Raw genomic sequence first — 21,586 nt, forward strand, 5'->3', positions numbered from 1 at the left:
TGGACTTACAAAAAGCATTCATTCCTGGCGCCCACCCAGGGCGCAGACGGTATGGCCTTGTTTGGGGCATGAGCTTAGAGTTGTGGGGGGGGATGGGGTCCCCCTCTCTCCTCAGAAGGTCTCCTTGATGCTGCGAATCTCATTTGGAGATCAACCACATATAAGCCATGGCCAAATGGCCCCACCTAGTCCCCCAAGTTCATCAGGCAAAAGTGGGGAGCCTTGGAGTGGAGGGAGCCCCCGTGAAAAAGAAATCGTGGTGCTTTGCCTTTGGCTGGCAGAGCAGTGCCAGCCTGGACTTGCCAAGACTTCTCGTTTCTCCTGAGTTCAGGGCTGGGTCTCTGAGCGCAGGCTGAGTTCGGGTAGGTGGGTCTGCATGAGCCTGGGTTGGGGGCTCTAAGGCCTGCTGGGGGAGGTTCCTGACATTGTACAGAATAGGGCAGGTGTAGAGGCGGATTTACTGTGAGGCCCACTGCTTAGGCTTCAGGACTCTCTCTTGCTCTGGCCCCCGGTACATCCGTGGACCTAACTTGGAATTTGTAATTGTGTGTTTATTTTCATAAACAGGATCCCCAAATTGCATGTCTCGAGCTCCGCAAACGCTGGCTCCACCCCTTCACGTTTTTCTAACCAGAGGTTCATGAGCTCATTGATTCTTAAGGGAGTCAGTGACCACCCCCTCAAAAGTTTGACAACCTCCAACTGAACAGTTAGTTTATTTAGGGCCCCTGGCTCCAGCCTCCCCAGTGGGCAAAGCCACTTCGCCACCTGGTGGTGGAGTCCTGTGACTGCAACCACTCCGGATTTCTGGCTGAGCCTGTTCTCGGCTTCTTATCTCAGGACCCAGGTTGGCAGCCCCATACCCTGCTACAGCCTGGGTCTGGGGTTGCGGAAGTCCAAATCAACGGTGTGGTCCCACATCCTACATAAACCGCTTGAGCCCTTATGGTTTGGAATTCCTTGCAGTGCACAGCTTGCCCCTTCACTGAATGTGTATTTACTCAACAAGTGGTTATTGGGCACCTACCAAGCAGCAGGTGCGGTGCTGACCTGGGGCAAAAAATGATGAACAAAGCAGACTTGACCCTGTCCTCAAGTTTCTGTCAGTCTCAGGTGTGAGACCTACATTGATCAAGCCATCACAGAAACAAATACACAATTACAACCTGTAACTGTGTGTCCACAAAGAAGCTGTGTTGGAGGATTTGACTTGATCAGGAAAATCTGGGAGAGCTTCCGGGAGGAGGTGACACGTGAGCAGAGTCTGAGTGAACTGCAGTTAACCAGGTGGGGGAAGGATTAGAAAGAAGGTTAAAAAGAGGCATGTGCAAAGGCCCTGTGGCTGATCATGACCAGAGTGAACTCAGTTGCTATGTGGAAAGTAGATTTAAGGATGTCCAGAGAGGCTGGTGAAAACCAGGCAGGTGTCCTGGGCATGTGAGAGAGATGCTGGCTGGGCCAGGTTGGTGGCAATGGAGATGGAGAGTGGTGGAGGGCTTGGAGAAACAGGTAAACCTGGTGGGGACTCACTGGGGGAGAGGGTGTGGGAGAAGGTAGGATGAAGACGAGTGACAGAGGTTTTGGCTGGCTAGGGACATCAGTGTCTAAGAAGGGGACACAAGGAGCCTGGGTTGGGGTTTGGGGAATGAAAGATGAAGAGGTCAGCATGGAGAGTTGTGACAATTCTAATTTTCTAATTCCCTGTCAGTTAGGAAACAGACTGATCCACCTCAAGGCTCGTGGGTCTGAGCAGACTCCCTAGGTGCCGCGGCCAGCATTCGGCACCCCCACCTTATGCAGATGGAAAGCTGAAGCCTGTTCTTATTCACTACATAGTTACCTGCTGTCGACACTGGGCTGGGTCCCAGGGATGTAGCAAGAAATAGCCAGAATGAGGCTTGTCTGAGCAACTTCACTCCTAGGGGCGGTGGGACTGGAATTCAGGTCTCTGTGAGTCTGCGGGTCTTTCCCATTCTCCCCACTGATTCCTGGCATCTAAGGAGAGTCTCAAAAGCATTTCTGGTAGAACAATAACTGCAACAGTATTAGTTACTGAGAATGCCTGTCTACCTGGTGCTGGGCTCATCAACAGATATCTATTAGCTTATGATTTCTCTTTGTGGGCTCAATGTAGTGAGACAGGAAATGGAAGCGGAGAAAAGGTCACACACAAATCAGAAGTGGGGAGCAAAGCCTGATTTGAGCCCCAGGGGTCCAGTCTCCAGAGTGAGCCCCTCAGCCCACTCCTGCCTCTCCCATCCCCTGTCCCGTTCCGGGCCCCCTCCTGCATCGGGCTGTATTGCCCTGTGCCTGGTTAAAAGCCAGTCCTCTTTTCATTGACTCTCTCTTTTAAAGATATAAATCCACTCATGTCACCATAAAAATTAATACAAGGGAAAGAAAATCGCAAAGAGGTATTAGCAAGCGTTAGGAGGAGGTGTTAAAGACCCCTTAGTACCGAACGGAGACTGACTTCACAGGAGAGGCTTGACAAGGGGCTGACACCTTGCACACCTGGGCATTTGCTGTTTTTATTTGCTGCCTCTGCAGGAGCCCCCAAATCCTCTAAGATAGTTTCCCGTCTATTATGGCTCACAGCCCCCACTGCGGGTAACTCTGCACTCGCTCTGCTCCCCTCTAGGGGCGCTAGTGCAACCACTTCATGGGTAAAGGATCTGTGTTCAAGCAAAGGCTGCCTCCTGGGTCTGTTTTTAGAGGTTCCCAGTCCTCATTAGCAGATTAAAGGCTCTGAGAAGTCCTGTAGTGAAGAAATGGCGGTGGTTAGCATTGATTAACCCAGCATTCCCCCTTTTCATCTGATTTTTTTTTAAAGTCCCCTCCAGGGACTTCCCTGGTGGTCCAGTGGTTAAGACTTGGCCTTCTAAAGAAGGGGGCCTGGATTTAATCCTTGGTCAGGAAACTAAATCCTGCTTGCTGCAAATAAACCAATGCAGACAAATAATTTTTTTTTTTAATGGTCCATATTAAAAAAAAAAGTCCTTCCAAATATGCTTTGGTAGGTACCGTCTCTCTACAGGCTGCAGCTTCCCACGTTTTAAAGACCTTCTGCTCCTCTGAGTTTCTTTGACCTTCTCAGTATCCTGGGGTGGGGTCGGGGAGCAGATGGGGGCCAGGCTCAGAAAGGAGAACGCGGCCAGGACCTCTGGCTCCCTGCCCCGTGCCCTGTCCCCCGCTGCCCAGCAGTTTGGGCCTCGGGCCGAGCACTCCTCTTCTTGCACGTGTCTCCCCGCAGAGCCGTCCACCGGGAAGACCTGCCTGCCCAAGGCCCTGCTGAATCTGAGCAACGGCCGCAATGACACCATTCCCCGTGCTTCTGGACATCGCCGAGCGCACGGGCAACATGCGGGAATTCATCAACTCGCCCTTCCGAGACATCTACTACCGAGGTGGGGCCCTGGGCTGGGCGGGAGGGGGGCTCCCTCCTCACTTGTCCAACCCCTCCTCACCCCCAGCAACACCTCACTTCAGCCTGGGCCGCGAGCACCAGCATGTCCTGGAACTAGTTGTCGAATGAATGAACAAATGGACTGAAGAACAACAATAACTACCCCTTCCAACTTTAAAATTTTGAGCTCCAAAATCAAGGGTTCCATGGTTCTCACATGCAATGAGCCGAAGGGGCCGTGAACCTGGAAACCTGGACCCAAGATGATCTGGTTTTGGAGACTCTGAGGCTTTGTGATAATAGTCCTGTGAGCCAACAGCTCGAAAAGGCAGAGGTGTCACCAGGCCCAGCTCCCTGGATCTAAATTCTGAGATCCTTGAATCCACCTTGACGTTTCGGATTCCTGGATGTCAGATTCAGAGGCTGTGAATTTTGCATCCCAAATCCTGTGAGACCACGATGCTTTGTTTCCTCTGGTGTGAAAGGCTCTTACAAGTCTGCAAAGTCCCCACATTTGGGGTCCTCCAAGTTGGATATCCCTTGAGCCTAAGCTCCTGTGGGTGTGATGCAGCAGGTCTGGGACCTCAGGCCTCAGAGACTCCACGTCCGGGAATGTCTGAAGGTCCCCTTGTTGCCCTGGGGTGGATCTCCACCTTCTGTGCCCCAGCACCCCCCACACCTGGTCTGAGCTCTGCACCCCCCCTGGCCCCTGGTGACTGTCCCCCACCTCCTCCCAGGCCAGACTGCCCTGCACATCGCCATCGAACGCCGCTGCAAACACTATGTGGAGCTGCTGGTGGCCCAAGGAGCCGACGTCCATGCCCAGGCGCGGGGCCGCTTCTTCCAGCCCAAGGACGAGGGCGGCTACTTCTACTTCGGTGAGGAGGGGCTGGTGGGGGCTGGGGCACACGGGGCAGCAGCTGGGGGCCGCGGGGGTTACACGGTGGTGCTGGCAGCCCTGACACCACCCGAGACACCCAGGGCCGTGCTGACCACAGGCTGCCTCATTGGTCTTGGTCACTGAGGTCTCACTTTTGAGGAGTGGAGCATCACCTCGCTTGCCTGAGCCTCAGCTGTCCCGTCTGTGCAGTGGGCATCGTGATGGGATCAGAGGGCTGTGGTGGGCTCTCCCCTCCCCCCCAACACCTTATCACTTGCATCCTCTGGTCTGACTTAAGCTGGCACTGATGGTCAGATGCAGGGTCCAGATGGCATCACTGCCATGGCCCAGTTGGACCCATGAAAGATTTTCAATTTCTACCCCCGCTTAGACACATATTATTCGGGGTTCAGAAACAAAGTCCATCAGAGTCTCTCATGGCCTCCGATGTGGCCGTACCTCAAGTAGCCACGTCCGTCTCCCCGGGGACATCGCCCCCAGACAGCTGCAGTCGGCCAGGGCTTGTTCACACTGACCGTGGGCGCCGTGTCTGCTGTCACGGCGTCTCCCGGGGGTGGGGCCCCGTCGCTGACCCGGCGCCCCGACCCCCTGCCCTGCAGGTGAGCTGCCCCTGTCGCTGGCCGCCTGCACCAACCAGCCCCACATCGTCAAATACCTGACGGAGAACCCACACAAGAAGGCGGACATGCGGCGCCAGGACTCTCGCGGCAACACCGTGCTGCACGCGCTGGTGGCCATCGCCGACAACACCCGCGAGAACACCAAGTTCGTCACCAAGATGTACGACCTGCTGCTGCTCAAGTGCGCCCGCCTCTTCCCCGACAGCAACCTGGAGGCCGTGCTCAACAACGACGGCCTCTCGCCGCTCATGATGGCCGCCAAGACGGGCAAGATCGGGGTGAGTGCGGGGCTGGGTCACCACACACACACACACACACACACGCACGCACACGTGTGTGCCTGGAGTGCGGGGCGGCTGCTGCTGGCATGTGTTATTGGTGTGCACGTCCGCCTCCCATCCGGCCCACCCGGGAGTGCAGATGCTCCAGCTCAAGAGCTTGCTGCGGCTCCCTATTGTCCAGCAAGGCCGTTCAGCTTCATCGCAGCGCCTCTCTGCTCATCCCACCCTGCTGGATGCTCACTGCCCCACTCCCGCCAGCCAGGGCCCGCCACTGACAGAGGGCTGCGCCCCAGAGCTGCAGCCCTGCAGACCTCCTCTGCCCTTCGTGGCCGGGGTTCTGGCTCAGCCCCTGACCTGCTGTGTGGCCTCAGGGAACATCCTCCTTTTCTCTGAACCTCTGTTTGCTCATGGGGGCTTCCCCAATCGCTTGGTGGTAAAGAATCCACCTGCAGTGCAGGAGACTCAGGAGACACAAGTTCAATCCCTGGGTCAGGAAGATCCCCTGGAGCAGGAAATGGCAACCCGCTCCAGTATTCTTGCCTGGAGAATCCCATGGACAGAGGAGCCTGGCGGGCTGCAGTCCATGGGGTCACAAAGAGTCGGAAACACACATGCTCTTTGCTCATCTGTCAAACAGGATGGTGAGGGTAAGAATTCAACCAGGTGATGTGAGGAAAGCATCCAGCAAGTGCTCAGTAAATGTCTTCCCTCGTCCGTCCTGCTCTCTGGGGAGGCGCTATTTGCTGGGGTCCCTCCCATGTGAGTGGCCCAGCGGCAGTACCCCTGCCCATACCCCACCCCCAACCCCCGATCCTCCTCCTCCCACGCAGATCTTCCAACACATCATCCGTCGGGAGGTGACAGATGAGGACACCAGGCACCTGTCCCGCAAGTTCAAGGACTGGGCCTACGGGCCGGTGTACTCCTCACTGTACGACCTCTCCTCGCTGGACACGTGCGGGGAGGAGACCTCCGTGCTGGAGATCCTGGTGTACAACAGCAAGATCGAGGTGGGCGCGGGGCAGGAGGGGCCGGAGCGGAGGGTCTGTGGGCCGGGTGCGACAGGAGAGGCCAGCCGAGTGCCCAGGACGGCATCTGGCATGGGGGGAATGGCAGGACTGTGAGGGTCAGACTTCAGGGGCACGCGGGACTGTTCAGGGTCCTGGCGCTGTAACTGTCATGCTGTGTGACTCAGCACAAACTCCCCAACCTCTCTGAGTCCCAGCTTCCTCTTTGGTACCATGCGGATAAAAACAGAGCCTTTCCCATTGGGTTGCTGGGAGGACCAAATGAACAGCCAGGCGCAGGGTAAACATTATGTGTCAGCTATTATCATTAGCATTTGTTATATGAAGTTTTTAAAAGCTCTCTTTTTAACTTAGCAGTATTTTTTATGAACATCGTTCTGCACCATTAAATATTCTTCTGCAGTATCATTGCTGCGTGGAAAAGTACCACATTCTAATTAACCATTCCTCTATTCTTGGTCGTTTGAGTTTGTTTCTGCACTTAACTATCAGGAATAACATTGCAGTGGCATCTCTGTGACTACATCATTGCACATATCCTTGATGATAAAGAAACTCAAATCCTTAAAGAGACAGGATGCTGCACAAATGGGGCAGAAAGCCCTGGGGCCTGCGTACAGAAGGTATTCCTTTTAGCCCTGGCTCTGTGAGTTTGGACAGATGCCTTCTCATACCGGAGCTCACTTCCCTCATCTTTCAAGTCAGTGACCAACCTGATTTAAACTGGGGGTGGTGGTAGGTTTTAGCATCTCTGCTGCAAACTCTGATTGATTGGTAGTGTCTGCCCAGGAAACTGTATAGAGAACTATTGTGTGGGACTCAATTATTGCTGTCTGTCCTGGGTTCAGACTTGGAAAATTGTGGTGAGTCAAGTATTTATCATCCTGGGGCTAAATTTCCCAGTTCCCACTTCCTGAATCAGAATGTCTGAGGTTGAAACCCAGGGGTTTATTTATTTATTTTCACTAAAAATTTTTTGGCTGCAGCATGCAGGAACTTAGTTCCCTGACCAGGGAATCTAATTCGTGCCCCCTGCCTTGGTACTGCAGAGTCTAAACCACTGGACTGCCAGGAAAGTCCCCAGGGATTTATGTGTTTTAACAAGCTCCATAGGTGATTTTGGTGCCAGCAACTTGGCAACATCCACTGATTAGAATTTGTGGACCACAGGAATAGATGTTCTTTCAGGAGCTTTCTAGCTCTAGGTTCTATGAGTCTAGAACAGGCTAGAAAGGTAAGTTGGGACAGAACTGGGCAGAGCCTCAAATGCTGAGCCCAGAAGTCTGGGTGTCACTGAAGAACAGGTCAGGAGGAGAAAGCGCTCTCGGGGCAGAGGGTGGGGGAAGGCGTATTGGAGTCAGCCTGTCCACCCCCTGCCTACCCTGCTCCCCAACAGAACCGCCATGAGATGCTGGCCGTGGAGCCCATCAACGAACTACTGCGGGACAAGTGGCGGAAGTTCGGGGCCGTCTCCTTCTACATCAACGTGGTCTCCTATCTGTGCGCCATGATCATCTTTACCCTCACTGCCTACTACCAGCCTCTGGAGGGCACTGTGAGTGACTGTGAGCGCGGCAGGAGCTGGGGCACAGCTGGGTCCCCTGTGGGAGGTACTGGAGAAGGTTTGGAACAGGGTGGGAAGGTGCCCCCCACACCCAGGGGGAGGAGGGGTGAGGGAGGAGGCTCCACGGAACCCAGAGGTTTGGGCTGTTGGGGAACATCTGGATTTGGAGGGGCTGGGTGAGGACTTACATGACCCTTGCCCGCCCCCCACCAGCCGCCATACCCTTACCGCACCACGGTGGACTACCTGAGGCTGGCCGGCGAGATCATCACGCTCTTCACTGGGATCCTGTTCTTTTTCACCAACGTGAGCGCTTGGCCCCAGCCTCACCCTGCCTGGACCCTCCTCTCTCTCCACCTCTTTAATTTGTTTAATGTTTGGCCACACCCCATGGCACTTTGAACTTCCCCAGCCAGGGCTCAGACCCATGCCCCCTGCATTGGGAACGCTGAGTCTTAACCACTGGACCTTCAGGGAAGGCCCCCTCCACCTCTCTTCCCTCCACTGTCCGCTCCACCCTTCTGCTGGCTCCACCTCTCTCACCCGCCCCCTCCCCTCCTCCAGATCAAAGACTTGTTCATGAAGAAATGCCCTGGAGTGAACTCTCTCTTCATCGACGGCTCCTTCCAGCTGCTCTAGTGAGTAGAGGTCCCTGGGGTGGCAGCTTCTGGGTGAGGAAGGTGGGGTTGGGAGGGACATCCTCGAGGTTTGGTGGTGGGGGTGTGTGTGACTCTTATTAGGAGTGAACTCACCCAGCCTGATCAGCTACTGTAGCCCAAAGTCAGGCCATTGTCAAGTAAAAGAGTCCTCTGGTTAAAGCAAGATTCTGGTTGCTAGAGCGTTATCAGTATATGCACCATGGATAGAAATAAATTTAACCTCCTATGCTTGTGATTGATTGCTAATGTCTGCCAGGCATGCCCATGTTAAGGATCTTAAGGCTGTGTCTGTGTTCAGTGGGAAAGAGTGCTGGGGTTGATTAGTGATGTCTGCCTGGGGCACAGGATGAATTGCTGCATGTGTGTTACATATTTTCCCTTTTTCTTAGAGAACATTGAAAATTCTGGGGGGTAGGACTCCATGCTTCCACTGCAGGGGGCACAGGTTTGATCCCTGGCCAGGGAACTAGGATCTCACATGTCACATGTTAGGGCCCCCAAAAAAAATTTCACTAAGCCTCAAAATCTCCTCTGAGCACCACTGAATCTTCCTCTAGCAACTCCAAAGGACATCACTTTGGGTTCTGGTAGGGCCCCAGGGCAATTACACACACATTGGTTGCCAGTTAATTTTTTTAAATAATTATTAATTTTTTTTGGCTGCACTGGGTCTTTGTTGCTGCATGCAGACTTTCTCTGGTTGTGGCGAGCAGGGGCTACTTGTGGTGTGCGGGCTTCTCCTTGTGGTGGCTTCTCTTGTTGTGGAGCATGGGCTAGAAGTTGTGGCACACAGGCCTAGTTGCCCTGTGGCATCTTCCCGGACCAGGGATTGAACCCATGTCCTTTGCATTGGCCAGCGGCTTCTTAACACTGGACCACCAGGGAAGCCCAGTTGCCAGTTAACTGACAAGTCTGGTTAACAGGATGCTGGGAACCCCGTGAAGCCACATGGTCTCATGGTCTCTCTTCTGGGTGGCGTCAGGACGTCCTAGTGCCTAGAAGGGTTGGGGGCCTGCCCCCCGTCCAGGGTCTCACTTGCCCGTCTCCCCTCTGGCTCCTCTCGTGGTCTCTGCTGCCCTGTAGCTTCATCTACTCCGTGCTGGTGATTGTCTCAGCGGCTCTCTACCTGGCGGGGATCGAGGCGTACCTGGCTGTCATGGTCTTTGCCTTGGTCCTGGGCTGGATGAACGCCCTTTACTTCACCCGCGGGCTGAAGCTGACGGGGACCTATAGCATCATGATCCAGAAGGTACAGGACGGGCGGTTGCTCCTGGACTTTTGTGTGTCCTTGGAGGGAGCTGCACACACCACATATGCACAGACAGTGCCGCCGGCCCTGAGGCTGCGGGGCGGTGTGGGGGCAGCGGGCAGGGCCTGGACATGGGGCGGGGCAGGGTGGAGCTGGAGAGAAGGTGTGGGATGAGGAGTTGGGAAAGCGAGAAACCACGTGTCTCATCTCTGCCTCTGTATTCCCACCGGGGTCTCCAGATCCTCTTCAAAGACCTTTTCCGCTTCCTGCTGGTCTACGTGCTCTTCATGATTGGCTACGCGTCAGGTGAGCCCCCGGGGGGCCCAGGTGGGCCTGGCGGGGTGGTACCGGGGCTGGAGCAGCCGCCATGGTGTGTGGAGGAGAATATCCAGCGTTTGTAGGGTTCTTATCGTGTGCCTGGCGTTGAGCTAAGTCCTCTCTCATCCCTGCCTCATTTACAACAAGCCTCCCAACAAGCCTGTAAGGGAAGTGCGTTTCTTATGACTTTTTACAGTTAAGTAAACTGAGGCTTAGCTTAAGTAAGGTTAAATAACACGCCCAAGTTCAAAAGCTAGGAAACAGTAAAACTGTCATCTTAGCTATTGTGGCAAAAGAAGCCACCCAAACACTTAATGACTTTAAACAACCACCATTTTTATTTTTGGCTATGTCCTACAACATGTGGGATCTTAGTTCCCCAACTAGGGATCAAACTGGTGCCCCCTAAAGTGGAAACATGGAGTCTTAACCGCCAGGGAACTCCCCCAAACAACTACCATATGTTATTATGCTCAAGTCCATGGGTCTCCTGGGTGCTTGTGCTGACCTGGACCAGATTTGGGCTCCCGTGTCTGTGCTCAGTTGGCGGATTGGCTGCAGCTGACTAGTGTAGTTAGGGGTGGCCTCCACTGTGGGTGACTTTGCTGTCTTCCTCGGGTCACTCATCTCTAGCCAGCTAGCGTGGACTTGGTCACATGGTGGCCTGAGGGTTCCCATATGTGAGCGGAGGTGTTTGAGGTCACTGCTTGGCACAGTGTCACTATCTGTCTCACCTTGTTGGCCAAAACAAGGCTCAGCCTGACTCAGAGAGTGGGGAAATGGGGATCCCCTGGTGGTCCAGTGGTTAAGACTCTTCCACTGCATGGGGCATGGCTTCAACCCCTGGTCTGGGAACTAGGATCCCATATATCGTGCAAACAGCTAAAAAATAAAAGAGTAAAAATCAAAGAGTGTGGAAATAGATTCTATCCTCTTGGTGGCAGGAGCTACAAAGCCTCTACTAGGCCATCTCCTTGATGTCACGATGCCTTGGGACCTCAGTGGCAGAGGCCATGGGGGCGGGACCAGGGTTGGGGAAGGTAATCAAGCTGTTGAGCTGGTCCCCAAAGGGTGGTGACTGGCCATCCGACGCCCAGGATCCAAAAGGGAGCAGGACTCAGAGGTTTCATCTGGGCTTCATGGGAAGGGATGAGCACCACAGTTAGCTGACGTCTGGAGGGGGTGATGGCCTTAGTGAGCATAGCTCTGGGGGCAGTCAAGGCTGGTACCTAGTCTCACCTTCCTCCCTTCCTTTCTGTGCTGCTGTGAGCTGGGAAACAGGAACACGAGCGTGAGTCTGCCCCTGGAATGCTGGCATCCCAGACTCCCAGGGCCTCTAAGAACAGTCAGCTCTCAGCCTGGCTCTGACATGTGGGCTCAGACGGTTCCCCGCGGTGGGGACTGTCCTCTGCACGGCAGCATGTTTGGCAGCATCCCTGGTCTTGACCCAGTAGGTGCCCTGAAGTGTCCCTCCTCCACTTGTGAGACCAAAAATGTTTCTAAACTTGCCAAAGGTGCCCTGGGGGACAAGTTATCCCCGGTTGAGAACCACTAGACTGAGTCCTGGGACCCTCTTCCTTGTTAAGGAGAGTTTGTGGAAAGAGCAAAGGCTTTGCATGCGGGGGGACCCAGGTTCAACCACTGGCTTGGCTTCCACTCTGGGTGACCTTGGGCCAGCCTCCCCGCCCTCCGCGGGCCTCAGTGTTCCCCTCCATCAAATGGGAAGGGGCCTCCCCACCTCTCACCCTCCGTGACTGTCACTGCCGTCCCTCCCGCAGCCCTGGTCTCACTCCTGAACCCATGTGCCAACTTGAAGGTGTGCGACAAGGACCACGCCAACTGCACTGTGCCCACCTACCCCTCATGCCGCGACAGCGAGACCTTCAGCACCTTCCTCCTGGACCTCTTCAAGCTCACCATCGGCATGGGCGACCTGGAGATGCTGAGCAGCACCAAGTACCCCGTGGTCTTCATCATCCTGCTGGTCACGTACATCATCCTCACGTTCGTGCTGCTCCTTAACATGCTCATCGCCCTCATGGGGGAGACGGTGGGGCAGGTGTCCAAGGAGAGCAAGCACATCTGGAAGCTGCAGGTGAGCCCGCCCTGCCGGCTGCTCTGCCCCTGGGGTCACCGGACCTGCTGCGCCTCCTCAGCCTGGTGCTCTGCGTGAGCTGCGCCTCCCGGTTCCGCCTCCACTTCCCTGTCTGTTTAATGGGCACGGACGAAGCCTGCAGGTCTGTTTCCAGGTGGCTTCTTGCGTGACCAGCAGCTCAGCTTCCCTTGCAGTCCCATTCATGGGATGCAGTCAGCTTCCCCCAGCTCCAGGGAGGGAGCGCTTTTGGCACCGGAAATGCTCAGAGAGCCTCACATTTCAGTGGGGGTTCCACATGGAGCCCAGGGGCAGCTTCTGTGCCCCTGCCGGGCCCAAGACACCAGGCTGGCATGGGAGCAGGCCACCTCAGAGCCGGGAAGCATCAGCGTCCTCATCAGAGGGGCTCCCACCAGCCCAGGGGTGGCTTCCAGGCTCCCCACTCTCACTGCCCCCCCGACCCAAGCACGTGTGGTTGGTGTGCACGCACTGGGGAGCTGCTGCCTTTGTTTCCCGCTGGTTTCTTTGCAAGCGAAGGGAGCAGAGGTCCTGGGGGCAGGGTGTCGCAGCCTGCCTGGCTGCAGGCAGTTCCAGAACTGGGGTTCCCAATAAGCAGCCTTATCGAGAGGCCCGGGAAGGCAGCCCCCACACTTACTATGACTTGGTACGTTTTCAGGAAATGGCGCAGTGAGGAAAAACAACTCCACAACGTCCGCCCCCCAGGTCTGGGTCTCAGGGGACCATCGGACCTGCTCTTACCCTTTATCCCTACCGCTTCCTTCACCCCCGGGCCTCAGTTTCCCCGCTGGGTGTAACTCGTAACACACCAACTCTCAGCCCATGGACTGGATTTGACCAGCAAAGATTTATTTGTTTTCTGCATCACTATATATTTTTTAAAAACTTAATGCAAAAAAATTTTAATTGAGAGATTTCATAGAAAAATTCAGATTTCTGGCCTTTCTTGAAAAGTTGGAAGCCTAGCAAGGTGGGCCCACATTCTTGGGTGGATGAGAGATGGCTGCCCCCTTTACAGGGGTGGGGGTCTCCTGCCCACCCTGGTCTGCCCCAGTGCCCACCCCTCCCTGGGGGCGCCCAGCACCGAGGGGACACCTAGTGCCCTGGGGCACGGGCTGCTGACCCTTCTTTCATTTTCTCTGGCCAGGCGCCTGTGGGTATTTGAGTCTTTAATGCAGGGGTGGCGGGAGCAGAAAGCCTGGTTCCCTGCATCCTTCCTGCCTTGAGAGTAGTTAGGCGAGGCCGGGCGCGGCTCACCCGCCGCCCGCCCACCCTCCCTCCCCGCAGTGGGCCACCACCATCCTGGACATCGAGCGCTCCTTCCCCGTGTTCCTGAGGAAGGCCTTCCGCTCCGGCGAGATGGTGACCGTGGGCAAGAGCTCGGACGGCACTCCAGACCGCAGGTGGTGCTTCAGGTGAGGCCGGGTTGGGCGAGACCACCGGGCCTCCTTATGCTTTCTACCCATTGCCACTTCTGAGCCACTGAGGCCCCCGGGGGCCTGACCGGAGCTCAGTTCCACTGGCTGATGCTGTGGGTTCAGTTCTCAGCCTCGGTTTCTTCATCTGTGAAATGGGGACAATGGCCAGCTGTGCGGATTAGAGAGGTTGGCGTGTGAGATGTGCCCAGCCAGCCCCCATGCAGACTGGGGCAGACACCCTGAAGCAGCCGGTATTACTGCTCTCTCTTTTGCTGGAGGAAGCAGACTCAGGGGCAATGCCTATCCCATGGCACCACCCTCTACTGGTGATGCAATGGAATGAGTTTCAGGGCTTCAATTTTTAAAAAAATATTTAAACATTTTTAAAATAAATATAAATAAAAATTTATTTGGCTGCCCTGGGTCTTAGTTGTGGTCTGTGGGATCTTTGATCCCTCAGTTACAGCTTGAAGGATCTTTAGTTGTGGCATGGGAACTCTTAGTTGCTACATGTGGAATCTAGTTCCCTGATGAAGGATCGAACCTGGGCCCCCTGCATAGGGAGTGTGGACTTAGCCACTGGACCACCAGGGAAGTCCCCTCAGGGCCTTAATTGAAATGGAGAAACTGAGTTATCAGCAGCTTGCAGGGCTTGGGATGTTACCCAGATGCACGGGGAATGCCAGCTTCTTCCGGGGAACCCCTGGGTGAATCTTGTCTTTTACGAGGACTCATTCTTTGTAACGTGGTTGCCAGCATGGAGCATCAGCATCATGCTTGGAATCAGGCAAAGTCAGTTTCCACTATGACAACCCCCACTGCCCAGCCCTGTTTTGGATCCAAAGTTCAAATCTCGACTGTGATTTATCAGCTTTGTGACCTTGGACGAAAAGTTCAACCAGCCTCAGTTTCCTCATCTGTAAAATGGGAGCAAAGGATGTATCTTCCTTGCTGGGTCCTGACCCATAGCACTTGCCCCCCACAAAACAGAAATTGAATAAAAATAACTTATTTTAATTTTAGAAAGTAAAAATTGGGACTTCCCTGGTGGTCCAGTGGCTAAGACTCCTCATTCCCAACACAGGGGCCTGGGTTGGATACCTGGTCCAGGAACAAGATCCTGCATGCCACAACTAAAGATCCTGCATGCTGCAATGAAGATCACATATCCCACGTGCCACAACTAAGACCCAACACAGTCAAATAAATATTTTAAAACAGTAAAAATTATCTCAAGCCCATTTGGGCCCAAGAGGGTATAAACTGACTTTATGAGGGTGTCTCAATAATAAGAGTGAGACTGTCAAGAAAGAGGATGTCCATCCACAGATGAATGGATATATAGACATACAAATAAGGTCTTTGCAGGCAATGGGATACTATTTAGCCATGAAAAGGAATGCAGTACTGATGCAGGCTACATCGTGGATGGATCTTGAAAACCTGATGCTACGTGAAAGCAGTCAGACACAAAGGCCACATACTGATCAATTCTATTTAACACAAAATGTCCAGAATAGATAAATCCATAGAGACAGAAAGTAGAACAGAGGCTGCCGGGGGCTGGTGGGAAGGGGGATGGGGAGCTACTGCTTAATGGGCACAGAATTTCTGCTTGGGGAAATGAAAAGATTTTGGAACTAGGTAGTGGTGATGGCTGCACAGTCTTAGGAATGTATTTAATGCCACTGAACTGTATGCTCTAAAGTGGGTGAGGGACTTCCCTGGTGGGCCAGTGGTTAGGACTCCGAGCTCTCACTGCTAGGTCCCAGGTTCCATCCCTGGGTAGGAAACTAAGATCCTGCAAGCTGAGTATAGAGGCCAAAAAAAAAAAAAGAAGAAAAAGTGAAACAGCAAATTTTATGTTTTATCTATCTGCCTATATATATTATCAGAAATTAAGAAAAAAAAAAAACAACAAGGACTTTCCTGGTGGTCTAGTGGCAAAGACGCTGCGCTCTCAATGCAGGGAGCATGGGTTCACTCCCTGGTTGGGGAACTAGATCCCAAGTGCTGCAACTAAGACTTGGTGCAGCCAAATAAAAATAAATAATAACATTTTTTTTTTAATTTAAAAAAAGAATAAAAAAAGTAGGAGGGTGTGCTGGAAGGCTGGAGCTTGGCGGCTGCCTGGGGGTGGGGAAGGGGTTCTGTCTCTGGGCCGGGGGCTCTCCTTGACCCTTGTCTGCTGTGGCCCCACCAGGGTGGACGAGGTGAACTGGTCTCATTGGAACCAGAACTTGGGCATCATTAACGAGGACCCGGGCAAGAACGAGAGCTACCATTACTACGGCTTCTCACACACCGTGGGCCGCCTTCGGAGGGGTGAGTGGGGGTGCTTGGGAGGTGTGGGGGGACTGAGGGGCGCAGAGGGGGAGCCCGGGTCATCCTCAGCACCGGTTTGTTTGGAGCAGTCCTGTCCCTCCCTGGGACTCAGTATTCCCGTCTGTAGAATGGGAGGGTGCGATGGGCTGGCCGCCGAGCTTCCTCTGCTGCCAGTGACAGCCTGGGCCCTCGCTTCCACTCAGCCTCGGGCTCGCAGGCCTCCTGACCCAGGCTTGAGTCCTGATTCTTTCATCTTACTCCTGTGTTCCGAGGCGGGCCCCATGACCTCTCCCAGCCCGTTACCACCTCTGTAAAACGGGGATGATATACCTTCCCCTTAGAGTACTGACTTCCCTGGGGGCTCAGACGGTAAAGCGTCTGCCTACAATGCGGGGGACCTGGGTTCGATCCCGGGGTCGGGAAGATCCCCTGGAGAAGGAAATAGCAACCCATTCCAGTACTCTTGCCTGGAAAGTCCCATGGACGGAGGAGCCTGGTAGGCTGCAGTCCATGGGGTTGCAAAGAGTCGGACACGACTGAGCGACTTCACTTTCCTTTTCCTTTAGAGCACTGCTGAGTGCCTGGTACACCAAAGGCACTCAATGTATATGTTATGCACTCTCTGGCCACCCTCACCCCGCACTCCCCCACTCACTACAGATCGCTGGTCCTCGGTGGTGCCCCGCGTGGTGGAACTGAACAAGAATTCCAACCCTAACGAGGTGGTGGTGCCTCTGGACAACGTGGGGAACCCCAGCTGCGATGGCCACCAGCAGAGTTACCCCCGCAAGTGGAGGACTGACGACGCCCCGCTCTAGGCCCTGCGAGCAGGAGCACGGTCTCCTCCGCCGCCCATTTCCAGTCCAGCTGCATTTCAGAGGTGCCCCCCACCAGGGTGTGACCCCCCATACCCTCCTTCGACCCCCAGAGGTGAGGGCTGGGCAGGGATGCCGGGGAGGCCCCAGGACCCTCTGGTCCCCAGGCTCCCCCCCGCCCCACCTCCCTGGCCTGGGCATAGGACGCCTGGTCGCCTGTCTCACTCCCATGGAGTCACAGTAAGGGACACCAGGGTCTCCGCCCACCGGGACTCAGCCCCCGCCTCTTCATTTATTTATTTGCTCTGCTCTCAGGAAAGTGGCCCAACCCCTGCCCCGAACCGGAGCCTGGCTGGGGCCCCAGGACCCCATCCCAGGTGCAGGGCCAGCTGCACGGGCCTCCCTGGGCTGAAGTGCTGTGGCTCTGATCAGGAGCTGGGCCCCCGGGGCGGGGCTGCGCCTTCTGTGCGTTCTGTCTGGGGGTCTGGGATTGTTGGTGCTCAATAAATGTTCATTGATGGTGGAGACGATGGGGAAGATGATGGGGGAGTGGTAGCAGGCATGGGGGGAAGACAGCATGGAGATGGGTGAGCGAAGAGATACCTCTGTGGTTGGGGGTAGGGTGGGGATAAGAAGGCGGGGCAGGAGTTACGACCAAGGCGGTGTTCAGGGTGATGGTTGGAGGGGCTGGACTCGGGGGGCAGTGGTGACTGAGAGATGGGGGAGAGCTTGGGGTGTGATGGGGAGGTAGAGATGAAGGGAGTGATGGGGAAGTAGAGATGAAGGGAGTGAGGAGGAGAGGGTACTGGTGGAGGCATAATGGTGCTGTGGGGAGACAGTTAAGTCTCTGGAAGTGCTGGGAGAGGTGATGACGTTGGTGGGGAAAAATGATGCCAGTGGGAAGATGGTAAAGCTCATCATGGCAGAGTGATGCGGGTTCGGGGGGAGTAGGCAAGCAGCTGGGAGGGGCAGAGCAGAGGCAGAGATGACAGCCACGGAGGTGGGTGAGCCATCCGGTGTCCAGTGGGGTGACGGTGAGGGTGAGAGCAGCCCTAATAAGGACAGCAGGGCCCACTGGAGTCGAGAGAACCTTTGGTTGGGACCACACACCAGCGGAGCCGTGAACGTGAGCTGGAGCTGAAGGATGACCCGCTTCCCTTCTGAGGGCCGCCCATCTCCCCAGGGTCACACTCCACTGCTGATCCAGCCCCGGGGCAGCTCCAAGCCTCTGGGCATGAGAAGGGGCCCCCAAAATACCCGATCCTGCTGCTCCACCCTGGATGAATCCACAGCCAACCGGTTCCCCTCTGACCTCCCAGGTTCCCGGTCCCGGCTCAGACCCTGTCTTAGGACCCTTCTGAAGGTTTAGTTGAGAAGAGCTTGGGACTCTGGAGAACCTGGCCAAGCACAGCTGCTGTGGGAGACACACAGGGCGTGGGGTCTGAAGACCCGGCTTTGCACCCTCTGCCCAAACAGTGGCAAAAGGTCACTTTACTCCTCTGGGCCTCCATGTTCCCAGTCTGTTAGAAGGATGTCAATTACTTGAAGGATGGGAGTAGGCTCAGCTATCTGAGAATGCAGGGGAGACTCCTTGTATTACCACTGAGGGTGGCTAGGGGGCGCCAACCTTCCCACACACCCATTCTTTCCATCTCCCTCTACGCTGGCTTCCGGGGGGACGGGCTGCCCTTGGGGTCCACGGATGACCCAGCTTCTCCCAAGGCCACTTGCTTCCTCATTCCAGCATTCTTTTTTTAAAAAATAATTTTATTTATTTATCTTCGGCTGTGCTGGGCCTTTGTGGCTGCACGGGCTTTTCTCGAGTTGTGGTTAGTGGGGGCTACTCTAGTTGCGGCGCACGGGCTTCTTATTGCAGTGGCTTCTCTTGTGGAGCACGGGCTTTGGCACTTGGGCTTCAGCAGTTGGCCCTTCACGCGGGCCCTAGAGCACAGGCTCAGTAGCTGTGGCACACGGGCTTAGCTGCTCTGTGGCATGTGGGATCTTCCCAGACAGGAATGGAACCCGTGTCTCTGGCCCTGGCAGGCGGATTCTTTACTACTGAGCCACCAGGGAATCCCTCCAGCATTCTTAATGGAGGTCCCAAGAGCCATTCTCTTTGGATGGACTTGTGTCACGTGTCATGCCTGCGCCAATCCTATCCTGGGGGATGGGATACCCTCCCCGGCTGAGCCAAGCCTTCTGGGGAATGGTAGGTAGGTCCGAAACTCTTGAGACTCCGTGTCCTCATCTGTAAAATGGGGGCAGACTTTGTGAAGGTCAAGTGATGCCCTGGGCTTTTCGAAGAAGAGAGAATTGTGGCTGTGGTGTTCATACATTTACGTGTTTGGGGCAGCAAGTCACAGAAAACTTACGTTGGCTTGAAGAAAAGAATATTTATTATCTCAGCAAGATGTCCCAAGTTAGGGAGGGCAGTAAGGCTGGTTAATTCAGTCTCTGTGATTCATTAAAGGTTCTGCCAGCTCATTTATTCCTTCAAGCATTTATCAGGCACGGTGCTAGTCACCACCCACCAAGTGTGCTGGCGTTTTCCTCCTATGTGCTGTGCTTAATCGCTCAGGCATGTCCGACTCTTTGCGACCCCGTGGACTGTAGCCCACCAGGCTCCTCTGTCCATGGGGATTCTCCAAGCAAGAATACTGGAGCAGGTTGCCATGCCCTCCTTCAGGGGATCTTCCCAACCCAGGGATCGAACCCGGGTTTCTCACATTGGAGGCAGATTCTTTACTGCCTGAGCCACCAGAGAAGCCATGGGTCTCCATCAAAGGCACAAGATGGAGCCACTATTTCAGGCATTCCACTCAGATTCAGAGGCATCCAGGGCTTCCCTGGTGGCTAAGATGGTAAAGAGTCCACCTGTAATACAGGAGACCCAGGTTCGATTGGTAGGTCGGGAAGATCCTCTGGAGAAGGAAATGACAACCCATTCCCATATTTTTGCCTGGAGAATTCTATGGACAGAGGAGCCTGGAAGGCTAGAATCCATGGGGTTACAAAGAGTCGGACACGACCGAGCCACTCACAGTTTTGTTGTTCAGGGGCATCCAGATGAAAGAGAAATGGTACTTCCCGTGTCTTTCTATGAGAAGATGTTTTCCCTGAAGTCCCCCAGCCAACATTCCCTCTTGTGTTATTGGCCAGAATTGTGTCCTGTGGCCCATGCTTCAGCCAATCAGCAGGCTGGAAGCAGCAGTTGTCCTAAAGCAGCAGAAAGCAATATAGAGAAAGGAAGTTCCCCCAGCCTGGTCTCGGTTCTGTGGGAAAGGAGGGTGTGGAAACCACTATTGCCTTGCAGCCAGATGCCCTCCCCGCCACCCCATGTTTCCACTGGAAGGCAGGCAACGTTGTCACAGAACATGACTGTGACTTATCCTGGGGCCATAAGGAGGTCATTTCTCTAGGAGTTTTGTGATGGGTTGGCCCACAAAATCAAAACACCCTCTTAACTCAAAAAGATTCCATAAATTACAGAGGTGAATGCAAAATGCATTCTTTTAAAATAATGAAATCATTGTAGGCTATGACTTTTCCTCTGGGAACATTTTTAGCTAAATAGATAGCAACTTTTTCAGTTGTGATTTTCTAAATAATTTGATGGTGTGGGTGTTGATTTTCTGAAAAGTTTTCAAAAGCTGTTTCAGGGGAATTTCAAATATTTTCCAGCTGTTGAGATTTTGTTTGTTCCTGTAAGATCCTAATGTTGACCTTTGTCAATGTCCTTCAAAGCAAAGGGCGTGAACTGGTGGTAGGTCAAAATATTTTCAGGGGACACATTGGCCATAGAATTGCTTAGAGGAAAACATCCCTCCTGATTATGACGTGGTCTCTGTTTGATGCTTCTGAGCTTTTAAGGCCTTCCTAACAGGCCTTAAATCTCTTTTTATGGAGAAAAACCTGAGGCTCAGAATCTCTGAGAGGCAGAGCTAGAACCAGGGATGATGTAAGTTCTCCAGGACCACAGGGACTGAGGTCGGGAGGAGAGAGATCCCGAGGAAAGTTGGAACGCTGATGCCTGTGCTAGACTGCAGCAGTGGCCCTGACTCTCCCCCTTAGCCATTCCTTTCCAGCATCACCTTATCTTTCCACTGTGGGCAGAGCAGGACTTGTAACCAATGGGGTGCTAGCAGACCTGCCGAGGCCAGCACCCAGGAAGATGAGAGGTATGTGGAACAGAGCTGTGTCACCCCAGGCAAGCCTCAGAGGAATCAGAGGGCCCCCAACTGACGTGGGACCAAAAACTTTTTTTTTTGTAAGCCAGTGACTTTTCGTGATTTTGTTCAAGTACAAGGCATCAATTTTGTGGCAATGGCTAACGAATACAGACAATTAAAAAAAAAGAGTAACTGGAACCTGGTCAGGCTGCAAAAACCTGAATATCTGTTGCACCCCATGTTATAGATGGGGAAACAGAGGCTCAGAGAGGGGAAGACTTGTGCCCAGGGCACCTGGCTGGTAAGTGGTGAAGGTGGGATTTGAACCCAGGCATTCAATCCTAATGCCAAAGAAAACACTCTGACCCCTGGAGGGGTGAGAGTTAGTGAGGTCAGATCACTTCTGCTGTGGGTGAAGACCCTGGCTGCCTCTTATTGCTAATGCTGAACCCTGGAGACTGTCAGTTTGAACATACCCCTAACTTTATTCCAACAAGGATTTCTTATTATGTGCATGTGTGTGTATTTAATAATGATAAAGCACTTGTATGTCATATTTGACAGCAGGGCTTTTTTCATCCCAAGTTTAAAGCACTACTGGGAAATAATTAGTGCTACCAGAGTCAAAAACAAAGGGACCCCATCAGAAAAGACAGTCTCAGAAACTCTCAGATCTTAATTGAACAATTACCTCTTATGCCTATGAATAGTTCATTATTACAT

The 21,586-nt window shown here is 54.0% G+C and overlaps 1 protein-coding gene across 1 annotated transcript in view; it reads left to right on the forward strand.

Moving 5' to 3' along the window:
- TRPV4 (transient receptor potential cation channel subfamily V member 4) overlaps positions 1–17,219 on the forward strand; it is a 56,194-nt gene extending 38,975 nt beyond the window's left edge. The window contains 14 exon segments of the mRNA XM_070475423.1: positions 3,254–3,324; positions 3,326–3,407; positions 4,144–4,284; positions 4,907–5,205; positions 6,039–6,218; positions 7,633–7,791; positions 8,014–8,106; positions 8,365–8,438; positions 9,543–9,708; positions 9,948–10,014; positions 11,805–12,121; positions 13,424–13,551; positions 15,758–15,879; positions 16,540–17,219. Of these exon segments, the coding sequence (XP_070331524.1) occupies positions 3,254–3,324; positions 3,326–3,407; positions 4,144–4,284; positions 4,907–5,205; positions 6,039–6,218; positions 7,633–7,791; positions 8,014–8,106; positions 8,365–8,438; positions 9,543–9,708; positions 9,948–10,014; positions 11,805–12,121; positions 13,424–13,551; positions 15,758–15,879; positions 16,540–16,697 (2,057 nt within the window). The 3' untranslated portion in view covers positions 16,698–17,219.
- The last annotated feature ends 4,367 nt before the right edge of the window (positions 17,220–21,586 follow it).

Source organism: Odocoileus virginianus, chromosome 12 (assembly GCF_023699985.2).
Source record: "Odocoileus virginianus isolate 20LAN1187 ecotype Illinois chromosome 12, Ovbor_1.2, whole genome shotgun sequence".
Taxonomy (NCBI): domain Eukaryota; kingdom Metazoa; phylum Chordata; class Mammalia; order Artiodactyla; family Cervidae; genus Odocoileus; species Odocoileus virginianus.